The 24,168-nt window shown below is 50.5% G+C and overlaps 1 protein-coding gene across 2 annotated transcripts in view; it reads right to left on the minus strand.

Moving 5' to 3' along the window:
• Positions 1–20,022, minus strand: part of RIMS4 (regulating synaptic membrane exocytosis 4) — a 59,476-nt gene extending 39,454 nt beyond the window's left edge. For both annotated transcript variants that reach the window (XM_019017178.4, XM_019017177.4), the window contains exon 1: positions 19,654–20,022. In XM_019017178.4, coding sequence (XP_018872723.2) covers positions 19,654–19,750 — 97 coding nt within the window. In that variant the 5' untranslated portion in view covers positions 19,751–20,022. The remainder of the gene's footprint in view (positions 1–19,653) is intronic.
• Positions 20,023–24,168: the final 4,146 nt, after the last annotated feature.

The following is a 24,168-nucleotide window of genomic DNA, read 5'->3' on the forward strand; positions in this document are numbered from 1 at the left end:
GGTCCCACAACAGATATGATTCTCACTTGTGAATGTCCCGCTGCCACTCCAGGCTGTGACAATGCTAGTGTCTCACTCAAGTCCTTGTGCCCAGCACCTAGGGCCTGGCCCAGTGCAGGTGCTCACTAAACATCTGCAGAGAGGACTTGCTCTGCTCCATGAAGGATGGACAGAGGAGGCAGTGAAGAAAGCAGCCGCTGCAGGAAGGAAGTAATCCAGGTCACCAGGTTGGAAGAAGACAGAACCTACAAATTCTCCCCGCCACTGTTCAGAAGAGGCCTGGGCTATTTATAGCTCACAAGCCTTCTGCTTCTTGCATTTAAATGCAGGGCCAGGCATAGAATAAAATCCTGGGGAGGTCTGTCAGTTTTCAAATTTATTTATTTATTTTCTATAAGAACGGGAGCAGAAAGCAGGGACAAAAATGAACCATGGCTATTAGGGTGGGCTGCCTTGTGCTGTCCCTAGGTCTGCCTTGCCAAGTCTGTTGACAGAAGAGTTGCACGCAGTTCTAGACCTGATCCTAGAAATCAGAGTATCCCTGTGGAGACTGGCCTGTGAAGGTCCTTTTAAGGTGATTTTTAAATGGTAGCTTCAGCTTACAAACTAGTATTACAGCATGACCCTGCTTTGGTTTAAATATGTGTTGTGTGTGCACGCGCACGCGCACACACCCCCTAGAGAGAAATAGCCCTAGTGGTGAAGCATTCTACTTTTGGATTATAGAATTTGAGACATTTTAATTTTCTTTTGGTGTGCTTTCTCTGCATTTTCCCAAAATTGCCACCATAGGTGCACATAGCATATACGGCGTTGAAACCAGCTCTGCCACTTGCTAGCTGTCTGACCTTGGGGGAATTACCTAATTTCTTCATCTGTAAAGTGGGAATAGCGACAGAACCTTTCTTAGAGGTTTGCTCCAAGGATTGTATAAGGTAACATATGTGAAATCCTAGCACGGCATCTGGAATGTGGCATGTGCTCAGGAAATGCCAGCTAGTATAACTGGACAAGCATTTGTAACTCGTGAAAGCATGATACCATTTTTAAAAATTAAAACCATAAATGGCGACTCTCCCACTCCCGGGTGTGGAAGGATCCCTGAGAAGGGACTGTATCATGGCTGGCTGAGGAGGGCTGAGAGGCCTGAGTTCCAACTCGACCTGCCTGAAAATGCACAAATGACTCCTTCTCCTCTTGATCAGTTTCCTGACTTTGAAAAGGATGGTGGTAGGGGGTGGATGTTAAGTCCTGCTCCTCTAAGCAGAGGCCCCAGAGGCCTGACGATGATGCTATAACTCAGATCTCCAAGAAGGAGCTGATGGTGGTCCCACCCACCCCCTTTCCTAGCTCCATTTCTTCCCTGTGTCCACTTCCTAATGTAACTGCTTTGCCCCACTGAGACATAAATAAACCCCAGGAAGCTTCTTCCTAATCACACAGGACCCCAGTGATCTGGGGCACCTTCCCCACATCCAGCCTGGTAATCAGCCTCTCACCCTTCAAGGTGGGACTCAGCACTTTCTGCTGAATGGAATCACCATTATCTGCTCTGCTTGTCTTTTCTCCTGGGCTGAGAAAGTCCTGGTCCTATTTAGCACCATAACTTCAGTGCTCAGCACACTGGAGTGGGCCAGTGATATCTGTTGACTGCATAAAGAATGCTGTAAAATATGATCCAGGGCAGTGCCGAGCAGTGGGTGGACTCACAGACTCGAGCGTCAGGCAGGTCAGTGTTTGAATTTATTATTATAATTTTTTTTTTTTTTTGAGACGGAGTTTCGCTCTTGTTGCCCAGGCTGGAGTACAGTGGTGTGATCTCGGCTCACTGCAACCTCCACCTCCTAGATTCAAGTGATTCTCCTGCCTCAGCCTCCTGAGTAGCTGGGATTACAGGCATGTGCCACCATGCACAGCTAATTTTGTATTTTTATAGAGATGGGGTTTCTCCATGTTGGTCAGGCTGGTCTTGAACTCTTGACCTTAGGAGATCCACCCACCTCAGCCTCCCAAAGTGCTGGGATTGCAGGCATGAGCCACCGTGCCTGGCCTGAACTTATTATTGAATGGCCCTGGGCCAAAGATGGGCCTGTCCTTTCTGAGCTTTAGTTTCCGCATCTGCACAATGGGTATGACAATGGTATACCCCTCATAGTCTGACATTTCAGTAAGATTATCCAGGTAAAGTGTTCAGAATACCTGGCATATATGAAATAATAAATATAACTATCATAATGAGAATGATCATTAAAAATGTAAAATGACTTGGTGGCTATCTCCAGAAACCAGTCTCAGCACTTTCCTTTCAGGTCTGGTTCGGGTCTGTGGGGTCAGAAGAACTCCCGGACAGAGTGCTCCCTGCACAAAAATGCCCGGCTGAGAAGGGGCACAGGCAGAGGTACAGCCTGTTTTCCCTTGCCCAGCCGTGCACCCTGCTGGCACTGGAGAAAGGGGAACCTTGTTCTGATTCATCCTCCTAGAGGAGGCAGCATTTTTAAAATTCAACCACCAGGATGGGGGTAGGGAGAGAAGTGCCTTCCTCTAACTTGCATAAGGATGCCATATAAGCGCTGTGTCTGGACCAGGCCCTCATTATGGGACCATGAGGGGAAGGGCCACCCTGGGCTGTGCTCACTCTCAGTTCTAAGGATAACACAAAGGCCCCTCCAAGATTGTGCGGCCCAGGGCAGGAGTACAAATGGAGGACTTCATACTTATTCTAAATATGTAAGTTATAAATCAGGCTATTAAATAAAATATGTTCTATCCTTTCATTCTGACAAATATGTCTTCATAATGACCTTCAAGGCCAGGACAGCTCAAATTTAGAATCCTCCAAGTGCCACAGATGAATGCGGAGGGGGAGGGAGCCAGTCCTCAGCCATGGTCCACCCTTTCTCCCTCTGCTCCCATATCCAGAGGGCTCACTCTGCACATCTGTGCCGGCTGTCGCCTCCACAAACAGCACCTTCAGGGCCACCCTCAGGATACTACCGATGGATGCATCCATCCTCAGGAGAATGAAGCCAGGGAAGGGGTCGAGACAGACCCTGAAAGCTGACTCAGGGCCATTTGGGCAGGGAATTTCAGGGTCCCCACGTCTAGAACAGGCCTAGAAGGAGGAGTTCAGGTGGGTAATATTCCCTTCACTCAACAAGAGTGAAGCCAGAGGCCTGACTGGAGGAGGGTCAGAGAACATTCCAGTAATGCTGGCAACCCCAGATCAGGGCCCTCCTTGCCCAGGTCTAAAGGTAGAAATGAAGAATGGGCATGGTAGCTCACGCTTGTAATCCCAGTGTATTGGGAGGCCAAGGTGAGAGGATTGCTTCAGCCCAAGAGTTCAAGACCAGCCTGGGCAACACAGCGAGATTCTGTCTCTACAAAAAAATAAAATTAGCTGGGCAGGCTGGCATGTACCTGTAGTCCCAGCTTTTTGGGACGCTGAGGCAGGAGGATCACTTGAGCCCAAGAGTTTGCGGCTTCAGTGGGCCATGACTGAGCCAGTGCACTCCAAGCCTGGGTGACAGAGTGAGACCCTGTCTCTAAAAATAAAGGCAGGAATGAGACAGTACCCAATTCTACCGCCAGCCAGGTCTGATATTCACCAAATGGGTCATGAGAAAACTCACAAGAGGTTTATAAGGGGTGATTCCTTTGGGAACTGTGGTCTCCAGTTTTTACCAAAGCCTTTCCCAAATCAACAGACGTACCAACCACTTGGGGGTGAGGTAGGCATGAAGCTTCTCTCGCTTTCTTCCCCAGCAAGGCTCAGATTGAGGAGTCGCATCTGTAGGCCCCATCCAAGCCTGGGCCTTTTCTGGGGCTGGAGACATTCAGACCCCACTCCCAATTCCTGACCAGGGTTGAGTTCGTCAACCATTCAAACTTAGCCTTAACTAAAGAGTGGTTTTCCTGTATTTTTTTATTTTAATTTTTTAAAGACTTAGACATTTACCTCTGGAGAGAAATTATGGGCTTCAAGAGTTCTTGACAAAGAGCTTCGTTCCAGAAATATAAAGCCAGCATTTTAAATTTGGTTCTTATTCACTGCTAGAAAGTATTAGAATGAAGATTACAAATTTAATAATGTAACACGGCAGGAACTGGCCTGGCCTTGTCTCCAGGAGAGTAATTTGTTCCTGCCTTCAAACCGGCACTTCCCAGCCTCCCGGCATCACCAGACCAGCCTGGTGACACACTGCTGACTTTTTTTGTCTCTTGCGCACTGGCCCACGCGGCCAGCCCAGACACCAGGAGATATCACTATCCTGGCCTGAGAACTAGGGGTAGATGGTCAGATCTGTCTGGGAAGAGCCACTAATACCAAAGGGAGCCATCTCTGGGTCTCTTGGCTTCACTCCTTGCCTGCGGCCAGAGAGGTATTTAAAGATTGGCAAACCCCAAATCTGAGTTTGTTACATCCCTGCTAAAAACCCAAGAGGGGTTCCAACTGACCTTAAGCTCAAGCCCAAGAGCCTCACCTTTAAAGGCCTAGTATCATCCAGTTCTGCCACCTCCCAACAACATACCCCTTTCCCTGGGCTTTCAAAAGACCATGGCCCACTCCTGCCTCAGGGCCCCTGCATAACTGCTAATACTAACAAGAGCTAACATTTATTGAGCACTAATTATGTACCACACACTGTGCTAAGGGCTTCACGGGTGTCCTCTCACCCCTACCCTGTAAGGTAGGCAATGGAGCCAAGTGGTGAAGCTCCAGAGCCCAAAGAGCTGGACTTGAATTCTGCCTTGGACCCTGTGTGATCTTGGGCAACTTACCTAATGTTTCTGTGCCTCAGTTTCCTCATCTATAAAATAGGGATAGCCAGCCAGGCACGGTGGCTCACGCCTGTAGTCCCAGCACTTTGGGAGGCTGAGGCAGGCGGATCATGAAGTCAGGAGATCGAGACCATCCTGGCTAACACAATGAAACCCCATCTCTACTAAAACAAAAAATTAGCCAGGTGTGATGGCGGGCGCCTGCAGTCCCAGCTACTTGGGAGGCTGAGGCAGGAGAATGGAGTGAACCTGGGAGGCAGAGCTTGAAGTGAGCCAAGATCATGCCACTGCACTCCAGCCTGGGAGACAGAGCGAGACTCCATCTCCAAAAAAAAATAGGGATAGCCCCCAAAATAACCTCACAGAGTAGTTTTGGGGCTCGAATGAGTGAATGGAAGTGAAGTGTCAGAATGCAAGGGGTGCCATGTGAGCCAGGTTAATTATCTTTATCGGCCTTTTACAGAGAGAGAAACAGAAGCACCACCAAGTGAAAAATAATGTGGAACAGGTCACGCAGCAGCTAAGGAGTGTGGTCTCCAGACTCTGAAGCCCTTAATTTTTACCATGATATGCCCATTGTAGAAAATCTGGAAAATACAAAAAAAGCACAAACTAGAAAGCAAAAACTATCCATAATTCTGTCATGCAGAAGCAATTATAGTTATTTCCATCTGTGGGGAGAGGGGAGCGGGAGCGGGAGAGACAGCCAGAGAGTCCAGGATTCCATCCCCCTTCCCATCACTATCAAGTCTGTGTTCACAGCATCCTGTCTCACCCCCTCCCCTCCCCTGCCGTGCCTTCACTTGGCCAACGCTACTCACACCTCAGGTCTCTGCTGAGCTGTCCCCCTGCCTGTGCCCCCCACCCAACATGTCAGTTCTCCCTGCTATGGCCTTTCCCAGCACCCTGTACTTGTCTTATATGACTCTTTATCACAGGCATGATCGGATTATTAGTTGCTTCTTCAAGCTGTGTAATGTCCAACACTCCCCCTCACCCCAGGAACCAGAATGTAATTCCATGACAACAAAGACTGGACTTGCCTTAGGTCACCAGAACACGGCTTGGCCATGAGCAACTACTGGAGAAGAAAGAAGGAAATAGAGTGGGGAGGAAGGAGAGAAGAGAGAAGGGGAGGAACGGAGGGGCTTGGGATTCAACTCTGCCTTTCCCAAGTCAGTGCCCATTGGTGGGATGCAGATGGGAATCACACAGTCCCTGCCCTGCAGGGGCTCACAGTGTGACAGTGAAAAAGTGAAAAGCCAGACTGTGCAAGCACTGGAGAAGGAGAAAAGCAAAGTACCACAGGGGCTCCCAGGAATGGTCACCTCCACCCTAGAGAAGAAGGGTATGCTTCCTGGAGGAGGTGACCCTGGAGCCCTGGAGAAGGAGACATCAGGCACCCCAGCTGAGGAAATGGCCTAAGTGAGGCATGGAGGGAGAAAACTCAAACAAGACTGTCAAATATGAAGAAGCTGGGTTTTGCCTGGAAGGAACAAACGCTTGGAAGAGCTGGAAATATGAAGTCAACTAATCTGGCTCTATACAACACTTGTTTCCTGTGTTCATCCTGTGCCTTTCTAGTACATTCTCCAAATAGTCAAACAAGCCATTCCCCTGAGCTGGAGTGAGCAATGCTGTCATTCCTCATGTCCTAACCCCTTGTCCTGGCCCAGTCTCCTATTGCCAGCACCTGCATTTCTCTGCCTGAGGGCTACCACCCATGGCAGGCTGGAAAAAAACAGGCAATAACCAACTCTCTGATCTTCCCTAGCAGCTCTTAACCAATGACTGATGGGAACTGCTGTATAAATACCTGAGCTCCCTCTTTCCTGGGTGGGATAACTAAAGCGCGTGTTCTACCCCAGGAGTCTGCAAACTATGGGCCTCGGACTAAATCCATCTTGCTGCCTATTTTTGTAAATAAAGTTTTATTAGAACACAGCTCGCCCTTTCATTTACATATTGTCTGGGGCTGCTTTCTCACTACAACTTCATGATTGAGCAGTTACAACAGAGACTGTAATCCTGCAAAGACTAAAATATCTACTGTCTGGCCCTTTACAGAAGCAGCTTGCTGAGTTCTGTGCTACACTGTCTCCCCAGAAGTCCCCAGCAAGACTAAACTCCAGTTGCCCTTGCTTGGGGTAACCTGCCTGATAATACACAGTCTCCTGACTTCTTTCTCTGCCTCACTTTCTCACTCCCATCCTGGGATTTCATCCATCACCTTTGTGAACCATATGAAGCATACAAAATTCTATTAGACTGCTTCCACTAATAAAATGGCAGTTTCAGGTGGTTTGCCCTAATACTTGTACTTGATTCCTTGTGTCAGGCTCTGTTCTGGGAAAACCTAAACTAGGAGAGCAGGGCAAGTGTCATCATGCCCATTTTACAGACGAGCCCTAATTTAAAGCTGTTCCCTGCACACACATTGTCTCCTCAGCAAAGGCAGAGGTCAGCCTTGGTTTGAGACCCTTCCCGCACTCCCCAGTCAGAGCCTTGCCATGTGTCTTTGATATGTGCAGTATCATTAAAACACCTGTAGGTTACCTCCTGCTTATAGCTGTGAACCTGTTCATCTAATGAGGAAATCAAAGTTCAAAGAGGGGAATGACTTGCCCAGGGTCAGTTGGCAAACTGGCAGAAATGAGATCTCAAACCCAGGTTTCTTTATGACAAATCCAGGGCTCATCCCACGACAAATCAACTACCCCTTCTGCTTTCACCTCAGGCCACCTATTAGGGCCTCCGCCCTCCTCTCTGGATACACGGCCAACTTTTCATGAGGATCAGGCAGGCTCAAGTATATTAAAATCCTTTGTCAGACACAAAGGACTTCATGTCTGCAAGGTGCAAAGTAGAAAGTCAGGACAGGCACCCTCCAAAGAGGGACTTGGAAAGAGGCCCACAAAGAAGCATGAGATACATGTATATATTCATGAAAAACATTAAATACAGTACAGAATGCTGGAAAGAACACAAGTGTTGGAATAGGCCTGGGTTTGAAGTCCTGTTCTGCCCCTCACTAGCAGTGTGACCTTGGCCAAGTCAGAAGTCCATCCAGATGCTCAATTTCTCCATATGGCCGAATGTAATGACTATGCCCACCTTGTGGAGGGTGACCTGAAACGAGGGTTGGACATTGCTCAGCACAGAGCTGAGCACACCCACTCTCCCCACTCTGTAGTCAGGGGTTCCCAGACAGTGGGTGAGTGGACCCCACTGGTGTCCTGGCCAGATCCCCCATGCTAAGCAGGTCCCCCATCACTCAGCTGCCATGAGTATCTGCTGGTGCCGGCTCACAGCTGCCCCATCTTTGGACAACTGCCCTTAGCTCATAGGAGCTGCCTTGCCCCAACAGTTATGCCCTCGGGGGACTACCCTGCTATAGGAGTACCGAAGCCTAGTCAACCCTGCCATGTCATCCATTCTCCAGAGCTCCCCAGGATCTGGCTGAAGTTAGCCTGCAGCCAAGTGCCCATGTCTGGCTGCTTCTTCTCCTGCCCCATGCTGCGTCTCCCTCTCCCTCTCTTGCAGGTTTCACCTGCGAGCACTCCCACAGAGCACTTGCACAAAAATCCACGTCTCAGGCTAAGACAGTGGAAACAGGAGTGAAGAGTTCTCCTGATTTTCTGTATTCGTTACAAAATCAAGTGACTTCTGGGGAAAGTCCAGAGAAGAAGGTACATGTTACATTCTCCCTTGAGCCAGGTGTGGTGGCTCATGCCTGTAATCCCCGCCCTTTGGGAGGCTGAGGTGGGCAGATAACCTGAGGTCAGGAGTTCGAGACCAGCCTGGCCAATATGGTGAAACTCCATCTCTACTAAAAATATAAAAATTAGCTGGGCATGGTGGCACGCGCCTGTAGTCCCAGCCACTCAGGAGGCTGAGGCAGGAGAATCACATGAATCCAGGAGGCAGAGGTTACAGTGACCTGAGATCATGCCACTGCACTCTAGACTGGGCAACAGAGCGAGACTCATCTCAGAAAAAAAAAATTATCCCTTGCTAGAGCCACACACCTGACTCCCCTCAGGGCCCAGCTGCCCAGTTTTGGGGTCCCTCTGCGAGGACTTAGCATGCCCAGTAGAAGCTGGTCACAAATGGTAGTTTCCTGAGGCCAGATGGCTCGGGGGTGGCTCGGCCGGGGCTTGGATGGGCCCCGGAGGCACCTGGTCCAGTCTTGGTGTTGGGCCCAGGCTGATGAAAGATGCTGCTCAAGACATTTGCTGAGGAACTAATTAATTTTCATTAGAGGACCCAATTAGCGACATTTCTTTCCACCCACTCTCAGGGTGACTCCAGGTGGCATTCACTAGGGACACTGAGTGCTGGAGATAAAGGGAGCAAACTTGAGGCCTCAGGTGCCGCAGGGTCCATGATGGCTACTTGGGGTGCCTCAGGGGACAGGGAGAGAGCCTGAGCTGCGTATCCAGAAACATCATTGCCACAGACCTCCTGTGAGGCTTCAGGCCAATTGAGATTGCTCTCTGGGCCTCAACTAAGATAGCCACAGTAGATGACCTCAGAGGGACTTTCAACTAAAATAATGACAGCTAACACTCTTAAGACACTTTCACTGTGTACCAGGCTCTCTACCAATATTTATCCATCTAATCCTCTTGACACCTTCGAGGCAGGAAGGGGCTATGATAAGCCCATTTTGCAGATGAGGAAACAGGCTCAGGGAGGTTAAGTGACTTGCTCAGAGTCACACAGCCAATAAGCGGCGGAGCCAAGATTCAAATCCAGGTTATCTGGCTGTGGAGCTCGTTACTTTCACCATGCTATACTGCCTAGTGCAACCCAACTTCTCTGGAACTCTCACAGTGCCTGGCACAGGGATGGGCACCACCATAAGTGCTTAATAAGAATTCAAAAACAGGAAAATAAGAAAAAACTGGTAGCCTGAAAGAGTGTGATGGTGGCTTGTGGGAGTGAGACTGGATAGCTGAGTAGGAGGGAGATGCCATTTCTTTGGATGTCCTCTGGTGCTGTTCGGCTTTTTTACGATGTATCTACGTTATCAGCAGTAATAACAGCATAAAGCATTATAAAAGCTGATAACAGTGCTTGTACCGGGGATGGGACAGGAGGATCAGAAGACAGGGGTGCCCAGGACACTTCCCCCGGATATTTTTCATGTGTTTAAAATGTTGTAGCATCTGCATATATTACCTAATCCAAAAAAATACTTTAAAAATTATCCAAGACCAATCAAGCAAAGATCAGCTAGAGAGAAACTGGCAGGAGGGGGCGCTCTGGGGATGAAAAATAACCATCTAGGGGCTACCACAGAGTCAGGGGGAGACAAAGGAGGAACTGGAGGGCCTGTACAAGTGTCCTACCTTCTCTGGGAGACTCTGGGTATATCTAAACCAAGCCCACCAGACTCTCACTCTGCAGGCAGGGATACTGAGGCCCAAAGAGTCAAAAAGTGGGTGTAGGAGACACTGAGACTCGGCGATGAACAAAGTCCTTCTCTCTTCACTCCTCATGCAGCCTTTCAGGCTCCACTGTGCACACAGTAAACACCACATACCTAGACCAGAGCGAGGAGGCCTGACGCCAGCTGTGTGCTGCCCCATTGCACCCTTCCTCCACCCAGATGTGCACATCACATCATTTTTATGAAGTCTACAGGAAAAGGAAAGGCAGCAGCTTCCATCGCTTGGATGTCTTCTATGTGTTGTACATACATCCTCTGGAATTCTCACAAGGTATCTCTAATTCCATTTTGCAAAGGACAGGCTGAGGCCTAGATCAGTTACACACCACAGTCACGATGCACAGCTAGAAAGGGCCAGAGATGCAAACCCAGGTCTTTGGGCCTCCCAAGTCCGCTCACTTTTACTATCCCAAGCCACCCCTCACAGAGGGTATTTCCCATCAGTTTAGGACAAGTCCCACCCGGAAACTATTTTTAAGTGCCTTTGTCTTCAGATTCTGAGTTGTATGGGGCTGGGTGAGAATCTCATCACATCAAGGTTGGTCCCCTGCCTCCAACTTGAGCTAGACCCCAATCTTCCCTAGAAAATTGTCAGCGACCCCTTTCTTAGAAACATCTGAATAAACTGACTCAGTAAACTCCCTCGGTAGCATTTCCCAGCACTTTGCCCCCTTTACATCGATGATTCCTTTGATTTACTTCTTCCCAGTAGAGGCTTGTCCTCAAATGAACTTCCTGGTTTTAACACACAGCCCTCCCTTTTCCCAATGCAGAAAAGGGACCATGTCCTGTTCTCTCTGGACGAAAAAGGAGCTAGACCTGAATCCTCAGAATTCCCAGAGCTGTCTGGGTCCAATATCCCATGCAATGGTCTCATGGCCTGATGCATTGCTCATTTTGACTCACTTATCCTTTGTACAAATGACTTCCTAGAGGCTTTATGAGGGCCTACGTGTTAAACCTGGCACAACGCAGGCAGCAGCTGAGACTCATTTGGATCATAGACTCTGTGACAGAAACAAGAGGGCTTGAAGACCATACCCAGGACTGAATTTGGTACCCAATGTCCCAGCATCTAAGACATCAGGAGCCAGGAGATATCCCACGTTGGCAAGACCCCTTCAGTTCTCTCCAGCCTTTTCCTCCAACCCAGCGGTTCTCAAGGTAGGGTCCCTGGATCAGTACCATCCGAATCTGCATCACCTGGGAACTTGTTAGCAATGAAATCCTCAAGTCCTCCCTGCCCCCAAACTAAATAAAAGACTCCGGGTGGGCCCAGCAGTCTGCACTAAGAAGCCCTCCAGAGGATTCTGAGGCTCACTCAAGTTTGGCGGCCCTGCTCTAACCCATTTAAACTGACAACAGCCACTGTGACAACTGCAGCTGCTACCAATGACTGGGAACCTACTATGTGCCGAGGGGTAAACACGCACTCTCATCCATTAATCCTCATAGCAAAGGACACCTTATTCCATACGTCCAGCTCTGGGTTAGGTGTGTTGTGTGCATGATGTCATTTACTCCTTACTATAACCCTCTTGAGTATTTACTGTTATTATGCCCCATTTTACAGATGCGGACATTGAACCCCAGAGGGTTGAAGCAACTTGCCTACAGTCATACAATTTAGAAGTGGCAGTCAAGATGAAAATTCAGATCTGTCGGATTCCAAAGCTATGTTCTTTCTGTCCGTCCATGGAAGTTCCCCAGGGTCTCTCACACCTACATCATCAGTCTGGGTCAGGTGAGATTCGAAGAGGGGTGGAGGCAGGCAGGGTGAGCAGAAAGAACCCAGCCTGGACTCCACAGTGCCTTCCAGCTACGACGTGAAAGGAAGCTGCGTTATGCATGTAAAGGCACAGCCATCTGCGCCTAAGGAACATAAAAAACAGGGATTCAGGAGGCATGAGTTCTTGGCCTCCCTCTAACTTCACCCAGCTGGGGGCCTTTTCTTTTCCTTCTTCGGACCTCAGTTGCCGCACCGGATAATCTTTATCCTCTACAAGGCTGAGATAATTTGCCCCCTTCTCTGATCTTGTCTCTCTAACCACACTGGTCTGTCATCTCTAGCCACACTGGTCTGCTTTCTATTCCCTAAAACTCAAACTCGCACTGACCTCAGGGCCTTTGCACAGCTATTCCCTCTGCCTGGAACACTCTTCCTCCTCATATTCCCATTGCTGGCTCTTTGTCATTTAGGCTTTATCTCAGATATCACCTCCTTAGCCTTCCCTGACTACCTTACTTAACATTATCTCCTAGCCCATCATCGTTCCATTTTCATTCCACTTAGCAGAACCTGAAATTCTTTATTGAATTGGTTACCTATTTATTGTCTGTTTCCCCTACCCCAGAATATAACTCCCTGAGAGCAGAAACCATGTGTGACTTGTTCCCTGATATATCCCTAGCACCCTAGCACCTAGAACATTGTTTAACACGAGCAGCTCATTAACTACTAACTGAATGAATAAATACCAGAAAAGAAAACCTGGACTCAGAGGTCAGAGCTCTGGATCCTTAATATGTGACCTTGGCAAGCCACTTCGCCTCTTTGAGCCTGTTTCCCTACTTGCTTAATGAGGAAATGGGCTAGATGCTCTCCAAGGGTCCTTCCAAGACTTCCAGTCTTGGAAAGCCAGACCTGGAAGCAGCCCAGCTGGTCCATCCAGAGAAGGCAGCTGGCCAGGGTCCTGGCAGCAGCTGCCCTCTCGCCACCCCCATCCACATCCCTGCCCAGCCACACAGTCATCTCACTCCCCCGTCGCAGAAACTGTTAATGAAGTGCGCACTGCTAAATGCAGTTACAATTACGGGGGCTAAGAATAAGGCGCTGACATCAGCCTCCTCAGTTTCCGAGTGAATCAGAAGGGGAGGGGGGAGGAAGGAAAAAAGGGGAGGGGGGATGGCGCTCTGGAGCTGTCAAGTGGAAATAGCACAGCGTTAAATATAATCCAGCACTGGCCTACATCAGTCTGGAGAGGCAGGTGATGGCTTGGCCCCCAGGGCCAGGGCAGACAACTGGATTCTTCAAGGAGGCCAGGCAGCCACGGCAGCTGAGGGCCAACTGTGATAGGGATCAACCAGGAACCAGTGGCCGGGAAGGCACTCCAATGGGTGGGTGGATTGTAGCGGGGTGGTGGACCCTGGTGGGGCACATCACACCCAGGCCTTTGTCACCTGCTGTTCTGACAGCACAAGCACAGCCCCAGGAGCTTACACGGTCCTGTCCCACCCAGGATCTCATTTCATGCCCAGAAGCAGAAGATGGCCTAGAGTCAAACACACCTGGGTTTGAATCGCCACCCTATAACCTGAGAAAGTCATGAATTCAACTGCTCTAAGCTGCCTGGCTTTCCTCATCTGCAAAATGGGTACATCTGCAACAGCAGCTACCGCTTCAGGTTGCCATAGAATTCAGTGCGATCACAGAGAGCAATGAGCATGGCCAAGCAAGCCCATCAATCATTTTATTTTTATAATCCTGAGAGATGCTTGAACAAAAATAATGAACCCTTTTTTTCCAGATGAGGCTCAGGAAGGTTAAGAGACTTGCTTGAGGTCAGAGCCAGAGCAGATTCAAATCCAAGCCCAGTTATCTTTCTAATACAAAAAGGCAGTGGAACTGACGAGGAATGCAGAATGGGGGAAGGTTTATAGTGGGGGAGATACTGCACCCTTTTGAGCACATTCACCAAAAGTGGCACCTTTCCAGCAATTTTTAAAAGACATGATGAAATGATGGTTGCTACGGCCATAAAGAAAAGACACAGAGGAGGCAAAGTAGAAAAAAGTCCCTCAGACAGACGAGAGGGTCGGCTGAGGGTGAAGGCTTCCTTCCATTCTCGTTCTCCTCTGCATCTCTCCCTTCACCCCCACTCAGCCTTCAGTTGGAACTGGCTCTGCCTCTGGTTCTAGCAGGGAGTGGGGAGGGATGCAGAGCCACATCCTGAAAGGGAAACAAGGTAGATGGACCTCTCTCCCCCTTCCCACCAAACAGAACCATGTGGGCCTATGGCAGCTGCAAACCGAGGAAGCTGGAGCCAGGAGTCTAGGGGCTTGGGGATGGGGAAGGGGGTGCCTAAGGGAGACAGAAGATAAGGAAAGAGTGCTGATTGCAGCAGAGCAGACCTGCAGACCAGTGATCTGTACAATGGGGTAAGGCGTGAATCCTCATGCACCTGATTTTCTAAGATTATTCTTTCAGGATAATTAGATTAAAATAAAGTGGTTTGGGCTGGGCATGGTGGCTCATGCCTGTAATCTTAGCACTTTGGGAGGCCAAGACGGGAGGATCGTTGAGTTCAGGAGTTTGAGACCAGTCTGGGTGACATAGTGAAACCCCATCTCTACAAAAAGAAAAAAAAAGAAAATTAGCCAGGGGTAGTGGTGCATGCCTGTAGTCCCAGCCACTTGGGAGGCTGAAGTGAGAGGATCACTTGAGCCCGGGAGGTAGAGATGGCAGCGAGCTGAGATCGCATCACTGCACCCCACCTTGGGCGACAGAGGGAGACCCTGCCTCAAAGTAAATAAATAAATAAATAAATAAATAAAGTGGTTTGCGTCCACACTCTCACCCCACCCCTCTACTTGAACTATGGGAACAACTGGTTCAACTCTCCATCATGCTTCACTTATCCAAATCTACAAGAGTTCTGCCCAGCTCTGAAAACATTAAGAAAATGGGAAGGGGGGTATGGTCAGGAAGAAGGGAGAGAGGAAGTGTCCTGCCCTGGAGGGTGAGGGTGGGAGTGGAGGCTTCAAAGCTGCAACTTCATGCCTCCACGTGGTCCTGATCATGAACGATATTTTAAGGCCTCCTCCCTCATCCACCCTGCCAGCCTCCTTCTAGGGCTGAAGGATTCATTCCCACCATCTTAGAGGGAAGGGGTGAGACAGCAGGACATTTTGTTTCCCAGAAAAAGCTCAGGTCAAATTTCAAGGACAAAAGTTAGCACTTGGTCTGGGAAAGAAAACTCTGCCAAATGGAATAAAGGGGGAGGGGGAGAACTCCAGTGAGGTCATTCCAGGTGCCTGGGGGTGTGGGGAGAAATTGGAACTCTGATTCTCCCTGCCAGGATCTGTCTGGCAGGATATGGGTATCGCCGCCTCATCACCCAGAAGTACTCAGACCACCCCCTACATTTCCCCTCTGTCCAAAAATGGGGAGCGGGGCACTGTGGTACTAGTTTTTGGATCCCATACACTATCCCACCCTGCCCCCAGCCCAACAGATTTGGTCTGAGCGGAAGAGGGTGGTGCCAGGAAGGGCTTTCCAGCCCAGAGATGTGGCCCAAACCGCTAGGAGAGGGACCGGTAGCTGGCTGGTGTTGCCATGGCAACCTCCTCCCTGCGCTGGATCGAAGCTTCCATCCTATGGGCAAATCAGAGCTGGCTGCTCCAGCTTCTCCGCCCTTCTCCCAGGCGGGAGGGGGAGAACTGGACGCTGAAACCACTTGGTCAGGCTCAGGAACACCAAGCTCAATTCCAGACCCTGATGTAACAACCCCCTTTGGCATCTGTTGGAAACTAGAGACACCCCAGCTCCCCAGCTAGGCCCCAAGGCAGAGTGTCAGGGCTGGGACTGTAGATGTGATTGGTGCAAATGAAGTGGTCAGGAAGAGCAGGGAACCAGTGGCTGAAATCCTCCCCACCCTCTTGACTGGCAGGCAAGTCTCCCAAATCCTTATGTTTAAGCCACTTCAAAGAAGGAGGGCCCAGCTCTACCTTAATAACTATAACGATGCAATAAGATTAGCCTATTAAAATTATAAAGCTAGCATTTTGAGAATCAGCCTTCTCCCCTCCCCAAACCCACAGATTCTTTTCTATGGTCATGTTCAGAAACAACTCTTTCTCAGTAATAAGATAGATAACAGCTAACATGTAGTGAGAGCCTACCTCATGCCAGGTACTGTACTAAGACTTCCGCACAGCACAAACAGCATAATAGTTGATTAAAAGCATAGATGCCTGGGTCAGATTGCCCAAGTTCAAGGCTTCATTCCCTTACTTCCTGGCTGAGTGACCTTGAATGAATTAATATGTCTGTGCCTCAGTTTTCTCATCTGAAAATGGGGATGTTAACAGGATAGCAGTTTTATAGGCTTGCTATGAGGAATGAGTTAATATATTTAAAATGCCTGGGAATATGTCTCGCACAAAGGTAATCATTTGTAAAATGTTAACCCTATGCAGTCCATGTTATTATTTTTCTTCTTCCTTACAGATACGAAACCGAGGCCACGTGTCTAACTCCTCCCCGATTACAAACCCAGTGCCAACAAGGCTGGGCAACAAAACACACACACACAAAAAACGCCTCCAAGCACATGTTTCCCTAAAGCCCCAGCATCCTTGTGAAAGAGGGCAAAAGGAGCATCTCAAGAAGTAAGTTCAAAGTGCACGAGGGAAGATGCCCCTTGAGAGGAATTCTGGGAACCAGTAATGACCAGCATCCTGGGCCCACGGGGGGCTAGAAAGAGGTGTGAGGAAGGCTCAGCTTCCTGTGCCCACCCCAATGGCCAAGGATCCCAAGTCCAAATCAGGAATGTGCTCTGCCCCAGTTAAGGCTAATGAGAAAAAGGCTCCTTCTCACACCATCTCTCAGGAAACTAGCAAAAGGATGGCAACTAAACTCTGAAGATGGCTCTGGCTCAATCTAGTTGGAAAAAGATGCATTTCAACATGAGTTGGAAGCAGCAACAAAGGGGAGGCTCCTAGATGAGCCGGAGGCCTGTCAGGGACACACTTCTGAGACGGAGCCAGCAGAGACAGACAGGCATTAAGAAGGCCAGGGGAGGGAGGGGAGAAGAGGCAGGTGGAGCCACGCCTGTGTCCAGTATGGGAGAGACCATTCCATTGCTTTTAGAAATCAGTTCAGCGCAGTGCTGTTCTAAAAGAACAAATCCAAAAAGGCTTCTTTTAGGAGAAAATTAATGACTTTAAGGAGAACAAGAGGCATTAAGCACCAAGACAACGCTGCTTACTTCCGACTTTCACCAGACATTCATTATTCTTCCGGAAATGAAAGTTGACTTTCTCCCTCCCCCTCCCAAATTTGAAGCATCCCTCAAGAACAGACAGTAAGCACAAGATGCCCAACCAAACTCTTGGTCGCCAGCCGCACCCCCAGGCCTCCTCACCTGGGAAACATTTTCTACACAGTAAGGTCTGGATTTCTTAGAAATCCTCTTTCAGAGGGAGGGCTACTGGTTTAATGGAAAGAGAACCATAAACCTGATTTTAGTCTCAGCTCTGTGGCTGCCTCACTAGATGACCTTGGCATATATATGTGTGTATATATATATATATATACATACATATATATATATACACACACACACACACACCCATTCCAGGGCTTCAGTCACACACACACAAACACTCACACAAATACACACACACCCCCATCCATTTTCGGGCAAAAAGGGGATAGACAAGATGATTTCTAGGTCTCTTCCAAGTGAAATACTAAAGAATTTCAAGAAGCCTGCTGGAAAAAACAAACGTGAGTGGACCTTTAAAAATATCATTAATACTACTTGAAGTTATCTGTTCTGACTTAAGTGAAACCAGAGCAAGTTGCCTGCAGCCTGCAATAACCAAGGTGTTTGACCCATGACACAGAGCATGACTTTGAAGAAAAACTAAACCGCTCCTGCCTCTGATGCTCCTAGAAACCCATGCTCCTGCCCAGCCTGGCTCTTGAGATCCAAGTGGCCTGCTGACCTCTCTACTGTGTTGGGGAGCCCCCTACTTCTTCCCACCTTGCCTTGTCCAGAATAATAATATAACCTCCCTCAGCCACATCAAGGCAGAAGTTAAACCTCTGAGCCTCAGTTGTTTTTTTCTGTAAAATGGTGATTATAAAAATGGTAAAATGTCTCTGCAGTAATCATCTTTACCCTTACCCCCATCCCCACTTCCAGGTCAATAGAAAGACAGGTCTATTGGGGATCTGCCTCACCTATCCCCATTCATTCACCAGTCAACAAATTCTTCTGGAGAAAGGGCAGGAAGACATGCCCACCACTTCATCCCATGATGGAACCTTGGTGGCCAGGTTGATCAGACAAGGGTCCCCAAAGACTAAGTCTAAACCTGGGCCCAGGAACTTCCTAAAACCGTAGGCTACATTTTGTGGATGGTGCATATATGCACTTCGGGAGAGACAGTCCATGTTTTCCTCAGAGACTTGAAAGTGCCCATGAAACCATTTTGCTCCTCAAGCACATACACTCCTCCAGCACATACACTCCTCTGTTTTGTTCCCCCATTGAATTCAAAGACTCTCGGATTTTCAGCTTATAAAACACTGAACTCCACCCTCACACCATACAGAGCTTTGCATCGATACGATGATCCCCATTTCAGAGATGAGGAAATCCAGGCTTAGAGGTGGCATGACTTGCCCAAGGTCACAGCTAAGAAGTAGAGAATGAAGACTGGAACCTGATTCCGATTCCCAATCTGGCATTCTTTGGGGAACTCTCACCCAAGCCCTCTAGCTACCCCACCTGTTGGTGGATTCCCTTCCTCGCCCCAGAGCCAAATCCGGAGCTCTCATCTTCCTTCTGCCGGGTCCCAGGGCCCTAAAGAGTAGGTTTCCCTATAGCTCCCCACCCCTCGCTCTGGCTGAGGTTGTGCGCAGGCCTGGGAGGAGGAGGTTCAAGCCGCTGGCTGGTGGCCGGCTTCAGCCCACCAAGAAAGGCGACTCCAGGGACAAGAGCACCTGAGGTCAGGGGCACACACCAGCAGGCGGACAAGTGTAGAGTTGGCGCCGCCCTACACCTCTCTCCGGGAAGAGAGGGGAGGAAAGGCCGTCACCTGGCCGGTTCCCCTCCGTCTGCCCCAGGCGTATAAGAAGCAGGAGTCTGGAGCCCCAGCCCATGAGGGAAGGAGAGGAGAGATAATTGGGGGCGCTCAAGGCCTCGGGCGCCGGGCAGGGGTCTTGGGCAGGGATCCTCTGGATGTGGCCAAGACAAAGATGGAGAGGTAAGGTCTGCGCGCCACCTCCAATGGCGGGGGGCGCGTCGGAGCCCCAGGGGTGGGACGGCCAAAGCCCAGGGCTTGAAGAGTGGGCACATTCAGGAGACTCAGGGAGGGTGGCAGGTCGGCTCCAGGGACGAGGCAAGGGGCCTCCAACAGGCGCGGGTGAGGAGGGAGATGGGTCCTGGCGACCCAAAGGGCCCACCTGCGGGAAAGGTGAATGCAGACGATCTCGGGGTCCCTGGGGGAGAAGGCCAGAAGGTAGCGCATCCTGGAGACCCTGGGGTCCCGTGGGTGCGGAAGGAGACCCTGGGGGCGCCTTCCCAGGGGATTGGGGGTGGGGAGGAGGGTGCACGGGTCGGGGAGGGGGCCACCCGACCTGGATCCCGGGACACCCCGGGGGTCTGGGGGGCGGGCCGCGCGCTTACCTGCGTCCTCGTCGTCGAAGGAGTTCATGCACGGGAAGTAGATGGCGAGCGCCTCGAAGGAGGCGGACAGACTGAGGCGGCTCTGCGAGCGCTCCATGCCCGCGCCGGCGCCGGGCGCCTCGGCCGCGGCGGCGGCGGCGGCGGCGGGCGGCTTGGGCAGCTTGGCCGCCCCATTCTTGACGCGGAGTACGGCGCGCGGCGTGGTGGCGGCGGCCCGGGGCCGGGCCGAGGCTCCGCTGCGGGGCTGGCGGGCGCGGCGGGGCCGGCGGGCGGGCCAGGAGCTGGCGGCGCGCGGAGCCCGAGGCGCGCTGTGCTGCCGGCGGCGGCGGCTGTGGCGGCGGCGGTGGCGGTGGCGGCGCAGCGCGCTCTGGCCCGCGGCGCCCCCCGCCGGCCGCGCGAGGCGGGCTTGGAGCGGCGCCGCAGCCAATCCGTGCCGCCGGGGGAGGGGGCGCCGCTGCGGGGCGTGGGAGCGCGGAGGGCGCGGGCTGCGGCCTCTTCTAGCAGCCCCCGGGCCCGGCAGGTGCGCGCGGGGAGGCAGGCGCCGGGCGAGGTTGTCTGGGCCCTGGTCCGAGGGCTGTTCCCGACCCCGCCTCGGCCCCCACCCTCAGCCGGCCGACTTGCGGAGAGGCCGGCGTCCAGTCCCTCACCCAGACAGGCCTCTCCCAGAGACACCGGCGCGCTCGGAGGGGATGCGCTCAAAGGGTCCCGCCCAGGCCGGTCGGCACTCGGCCTCCCACACAGAGACCCTCGGCTTCACACCTGCACCCACAGAGAAGCTCAAACAGGCACCCACACCTACACATTCACTCTGCAACATGCCCCGCAGACACCCGGACAGATACACCCACAGACCCACCCCCTCACAGATGCGGGGACAGACACGTCCACGGACACACGCAGACTCACGCAGAGACCTGCAAACACACTCAGGGAGGTAGGCAGGACATCCCTGGTGCCCGGCCTCCCTCGCGGGGAGACTCTCAGATGCCACAAAACCCCACGAAGTTCAGGTAGGCATACACAGTCTCATGCATTCACACTTACCAAAGACACCCAGAATTCATACACACATTCATACACTCAGATGAACATACAAGCCCAGACCCAGCACACACTCTGTGTCGCCTCCCCCTGTGATCATCTCAGCACTGTCAAACGCTCTGACTGACACGGCTAGATGCACACACCTTCACCGTCAGACACACTAGAGTAGCACACACACGCCAAGACACAGCCACACAGACTCCATCCCTCCCAGTGTGGGTGCATCCCGACGGATTGACTGACACCCTCAGACTCAGGTACACTGAGACACACTTGGCAGGCTCACACTCACAGACTCTCCCATTATCACCCTCGGCGACCCGCAGTCCTCAGACACACACGGGCTCAGACACTCACAGCCCCAGGACAGAGACGAGCGAATCGGAAACCCATGTTCCATTCCCTGCATGTGACCTGGGACGTGAGGGTCCCTGCCCACCTAATCAGGCCCCAGATGTCAAACAACCTTCTCAGCTGCTCGCACACCTCTTTATGAAGCCATCTGGCGACATGGAAACAGTTCAGGCCTCAGAAAGAGACAGCCCAGAGTTTGAATCTCAGCTGTGGTGCTGTCTTTCTGGGTGGCCTATGGCAAAACTCTTTATCCCATGGGTCCTGTTCCTCATCTGTACAATGGGGACAGGAGCCTTCCATTTTGGATGGTTGTGAACTGCCTGTAAGATAACACAGGTGTTTGTTTTCTATTGCTGCGTAACAAATGAAGCGGCTTAAAAACACCAATCTAGTGATTTACAATCCTGTAGGTCAGAAGTCTGGGCAGCCTGAGCTGGGTTCTCTGCTTAGGGCCTCACAAAGTATTGGCCAGACTGGGCTCTTCTCTGCAGGCTCTGGAGAAGAATCCACTTCCAAGATCATTCAGGTTGTTGGCAGGATTCAGTTCCTTGTGGTTGCAGGACTGAGGTTCCTGTTTCCTTGCTGGCTGTCAGCCAGAAGTCAACCTCAGCTCCTAGAAGTGGCTTTCTGGTCCTTTCACATGGCCCCTTCCACCTTCAAGGCCAGTCTCAGGATGTCAAGCCCTTCTCATCCTTCAGTAGAATCTTTCTACCTTGGCTTCTGCTTACTGGCCTGAGAGATTCTGCTTTTAAAGGTCTCGTGTGATTAGATCAGATCCACTTGCATGATGTCCCTTTGACATATAATGTAATATAATCACGGTAGCGATTCCTGATCAGGGTCGAAGTTTCCACCCATGCTCACACAAGGGCGGGATCACACAAGGTATTACATAAGGGCAAGGATCACTGGAGTTATTCTGACACATCTGCCCATCACAGTGTGCAAAACACCTAGCACAGTGCTGGCCTTCGGCAGGTGCTCCTGAGCCCTAGCCCCTTCCCAGGGACCAGATCTAGACTTTGAGGCAGCCTGGTGTCATGGTTAAGAGTGCTGGTATAATCATCCCCATCTTGGTCAATGGCAGCTCCATTTTTCCACTTGTTTGGATCAGAAATGTTGGATACTTGACTCCAGTCTCACACACACCACATTCGATCCATCAGCAACTCCTGTCATTTCTATACACAAAATGTAACCAGAAACTGACCACTTCTCTGCCCCAAACCCTCCCATCTCACAGTCAAAGTCCATGTTCTACAAGGTCCTAACTTCTTTGGCTCTGCCACCCCTCTGTCCTCATACCCAGGACACCCCGGTGGCTCACTCGGCTTCAGAACCTCTGTACTGCTGTTCCCTCTGCCTGAAGCCCTCTCCCTTGTAAAGGGCTGTGTAGCTCACTCACAGATCTCTGCTCAAATGTCACTTTCCCTCTGAAGTCTTCCCTCACCACTCTTTATGAAGTAGCAAAAACCCCTCCCTGAAATGCCAGATCCTCTCTACCCTGCTTTATTTTTCCCTGTAGCCCTCATCACCATCTGACATGTTTCATATATATGTGGGGGGGTACATATATATACAGACATACACATATTTATGTACATGTGTATATGCGTGTATATATGTGCAAACACACATACATGTGTATATGCATGTATATGTGTATGTGTTTGCATGTATATATATATACACACACACACATACACAACACACACATTTTTATTCTTGTTTATTTGTTTATTGTCTCTTTTTCCCCTTCCCAGAGCCCAGAAAGATGCCTGGCAAAAAGTTCGTGTTCTGTAAATAGTTGTTGATTGAATGAATAAACTCTCACACCAGCCATAGGAAGGAGATAGGTATCCTTTGCATCCTCTCCCCATCTTACAGATAAAGAACTGAGGCTTGCGAAGGGGAATGGACTTACTCAAGGTCACAGTGAGTAGGCCTCTTGTCAAAAATGGTGGGTGGGGGCCAGGTGCAGTGGCTCATGCCAGTAATCCTAGCACTTTGGGAGGCCAAGGCGGGTGGATCACCTGAGGTCAGGAGTTCGAGACCAACCTGGCCAACATGCCGAAACCTCATCTCTACTAAAAATACAAAAATTAGCTGGGCGTGGTAGAAGGAACCTGTAATCCCAGCTACTTGGGAGGCTGAGGCAGGAGAATTGCTTGAACCCAGGAGGTGGAGGTTGCAGTGAGCCGAGATCTCACCACTGCACTCCAGCCTGGGCAACAGAGCAAAAACTCCATCTCAAAAAAAAAAAAAAAAAAAAGTGGGTGGGGAATCTAACCCAACATAAGGAGATCGAAGAAGGCTTCCCTGAGGATGTGATGTTGGAGCTGAAAATAGCACCTCCTATGTGCCTGGACTTCTTGGTGTGATTTCTCCTTTCTTGGTTAGCTCATGCCTACAATTCCATCCATAGGGTTTGGGCCTGTACACTTAAATCATTTACCCTTTGTAAATATGTAATGTTTCCCCATGGGAAATTTAAGTGGTCAGCCACTTATACCTGGGTATGAATAATGCATTCTAAGAACAAGTTTGGGGGGTGGAGAGGGATGCTTAAGAAAATGAATGAGGGAAGTGGTGGATGTGGATCCAGAGAAGGAAGGGATGGGAAATCAGAGATGAACTTCCAGGTTGGAGTTCACAGTCTAGTGAGATGGAGGATGCCAAGAACCAGGCAGCTCAGTGGAGTGGAGCGGAAGAAGCATTGCCTGACTTGGGTTTAAACGCCTGTCCTTATTTTATTTATGTGACCTTGGGTATGTTCCCTCAAGGTTCTCATCAAAAAATGAGAGTAATAGGCTGGGCGTGGTGGCTCACGCCTGTAATTCCAATACTTTGGGAGGCTGAGGCAGGAGGATTACTTGAGGTCAGCAATTCGAGACCAGCCTGGCCAACGTGGGCAAAACCCTGTCTCTACTAAAAATTAAAAAAATTACCCGGGCATGATGGCGCACGCCTGTAACCCCAGCTACCTGGAAAGCTGAGGCACAAGAATTGCTTGAATCTGGGAGGTAGAGGTTGCAGTGAGCAGAGAGCACGCCACTGCATTTTAGCCTGGGTGACGGAGCGAGACTCTGTCTCCAAAAAAAAAAAAAAAGGGAGAGA

The sequence above is a fragment of the Gorilla gorilla genome, chromosome 21, assembly GCF_029281585.2.
Source record: "Gorilla gorilla gorilla isolate KB3781 chromosome 21, NHGRI_mGorGor1-v2.1_pri, whole genome shotgun sequence".
NCBI classification, from domain to species: Eukaryota; Metazoa; Chordata; class Mammalia; order Primates; family Hominidae; genus Gorilla; species Gorilla gorilla.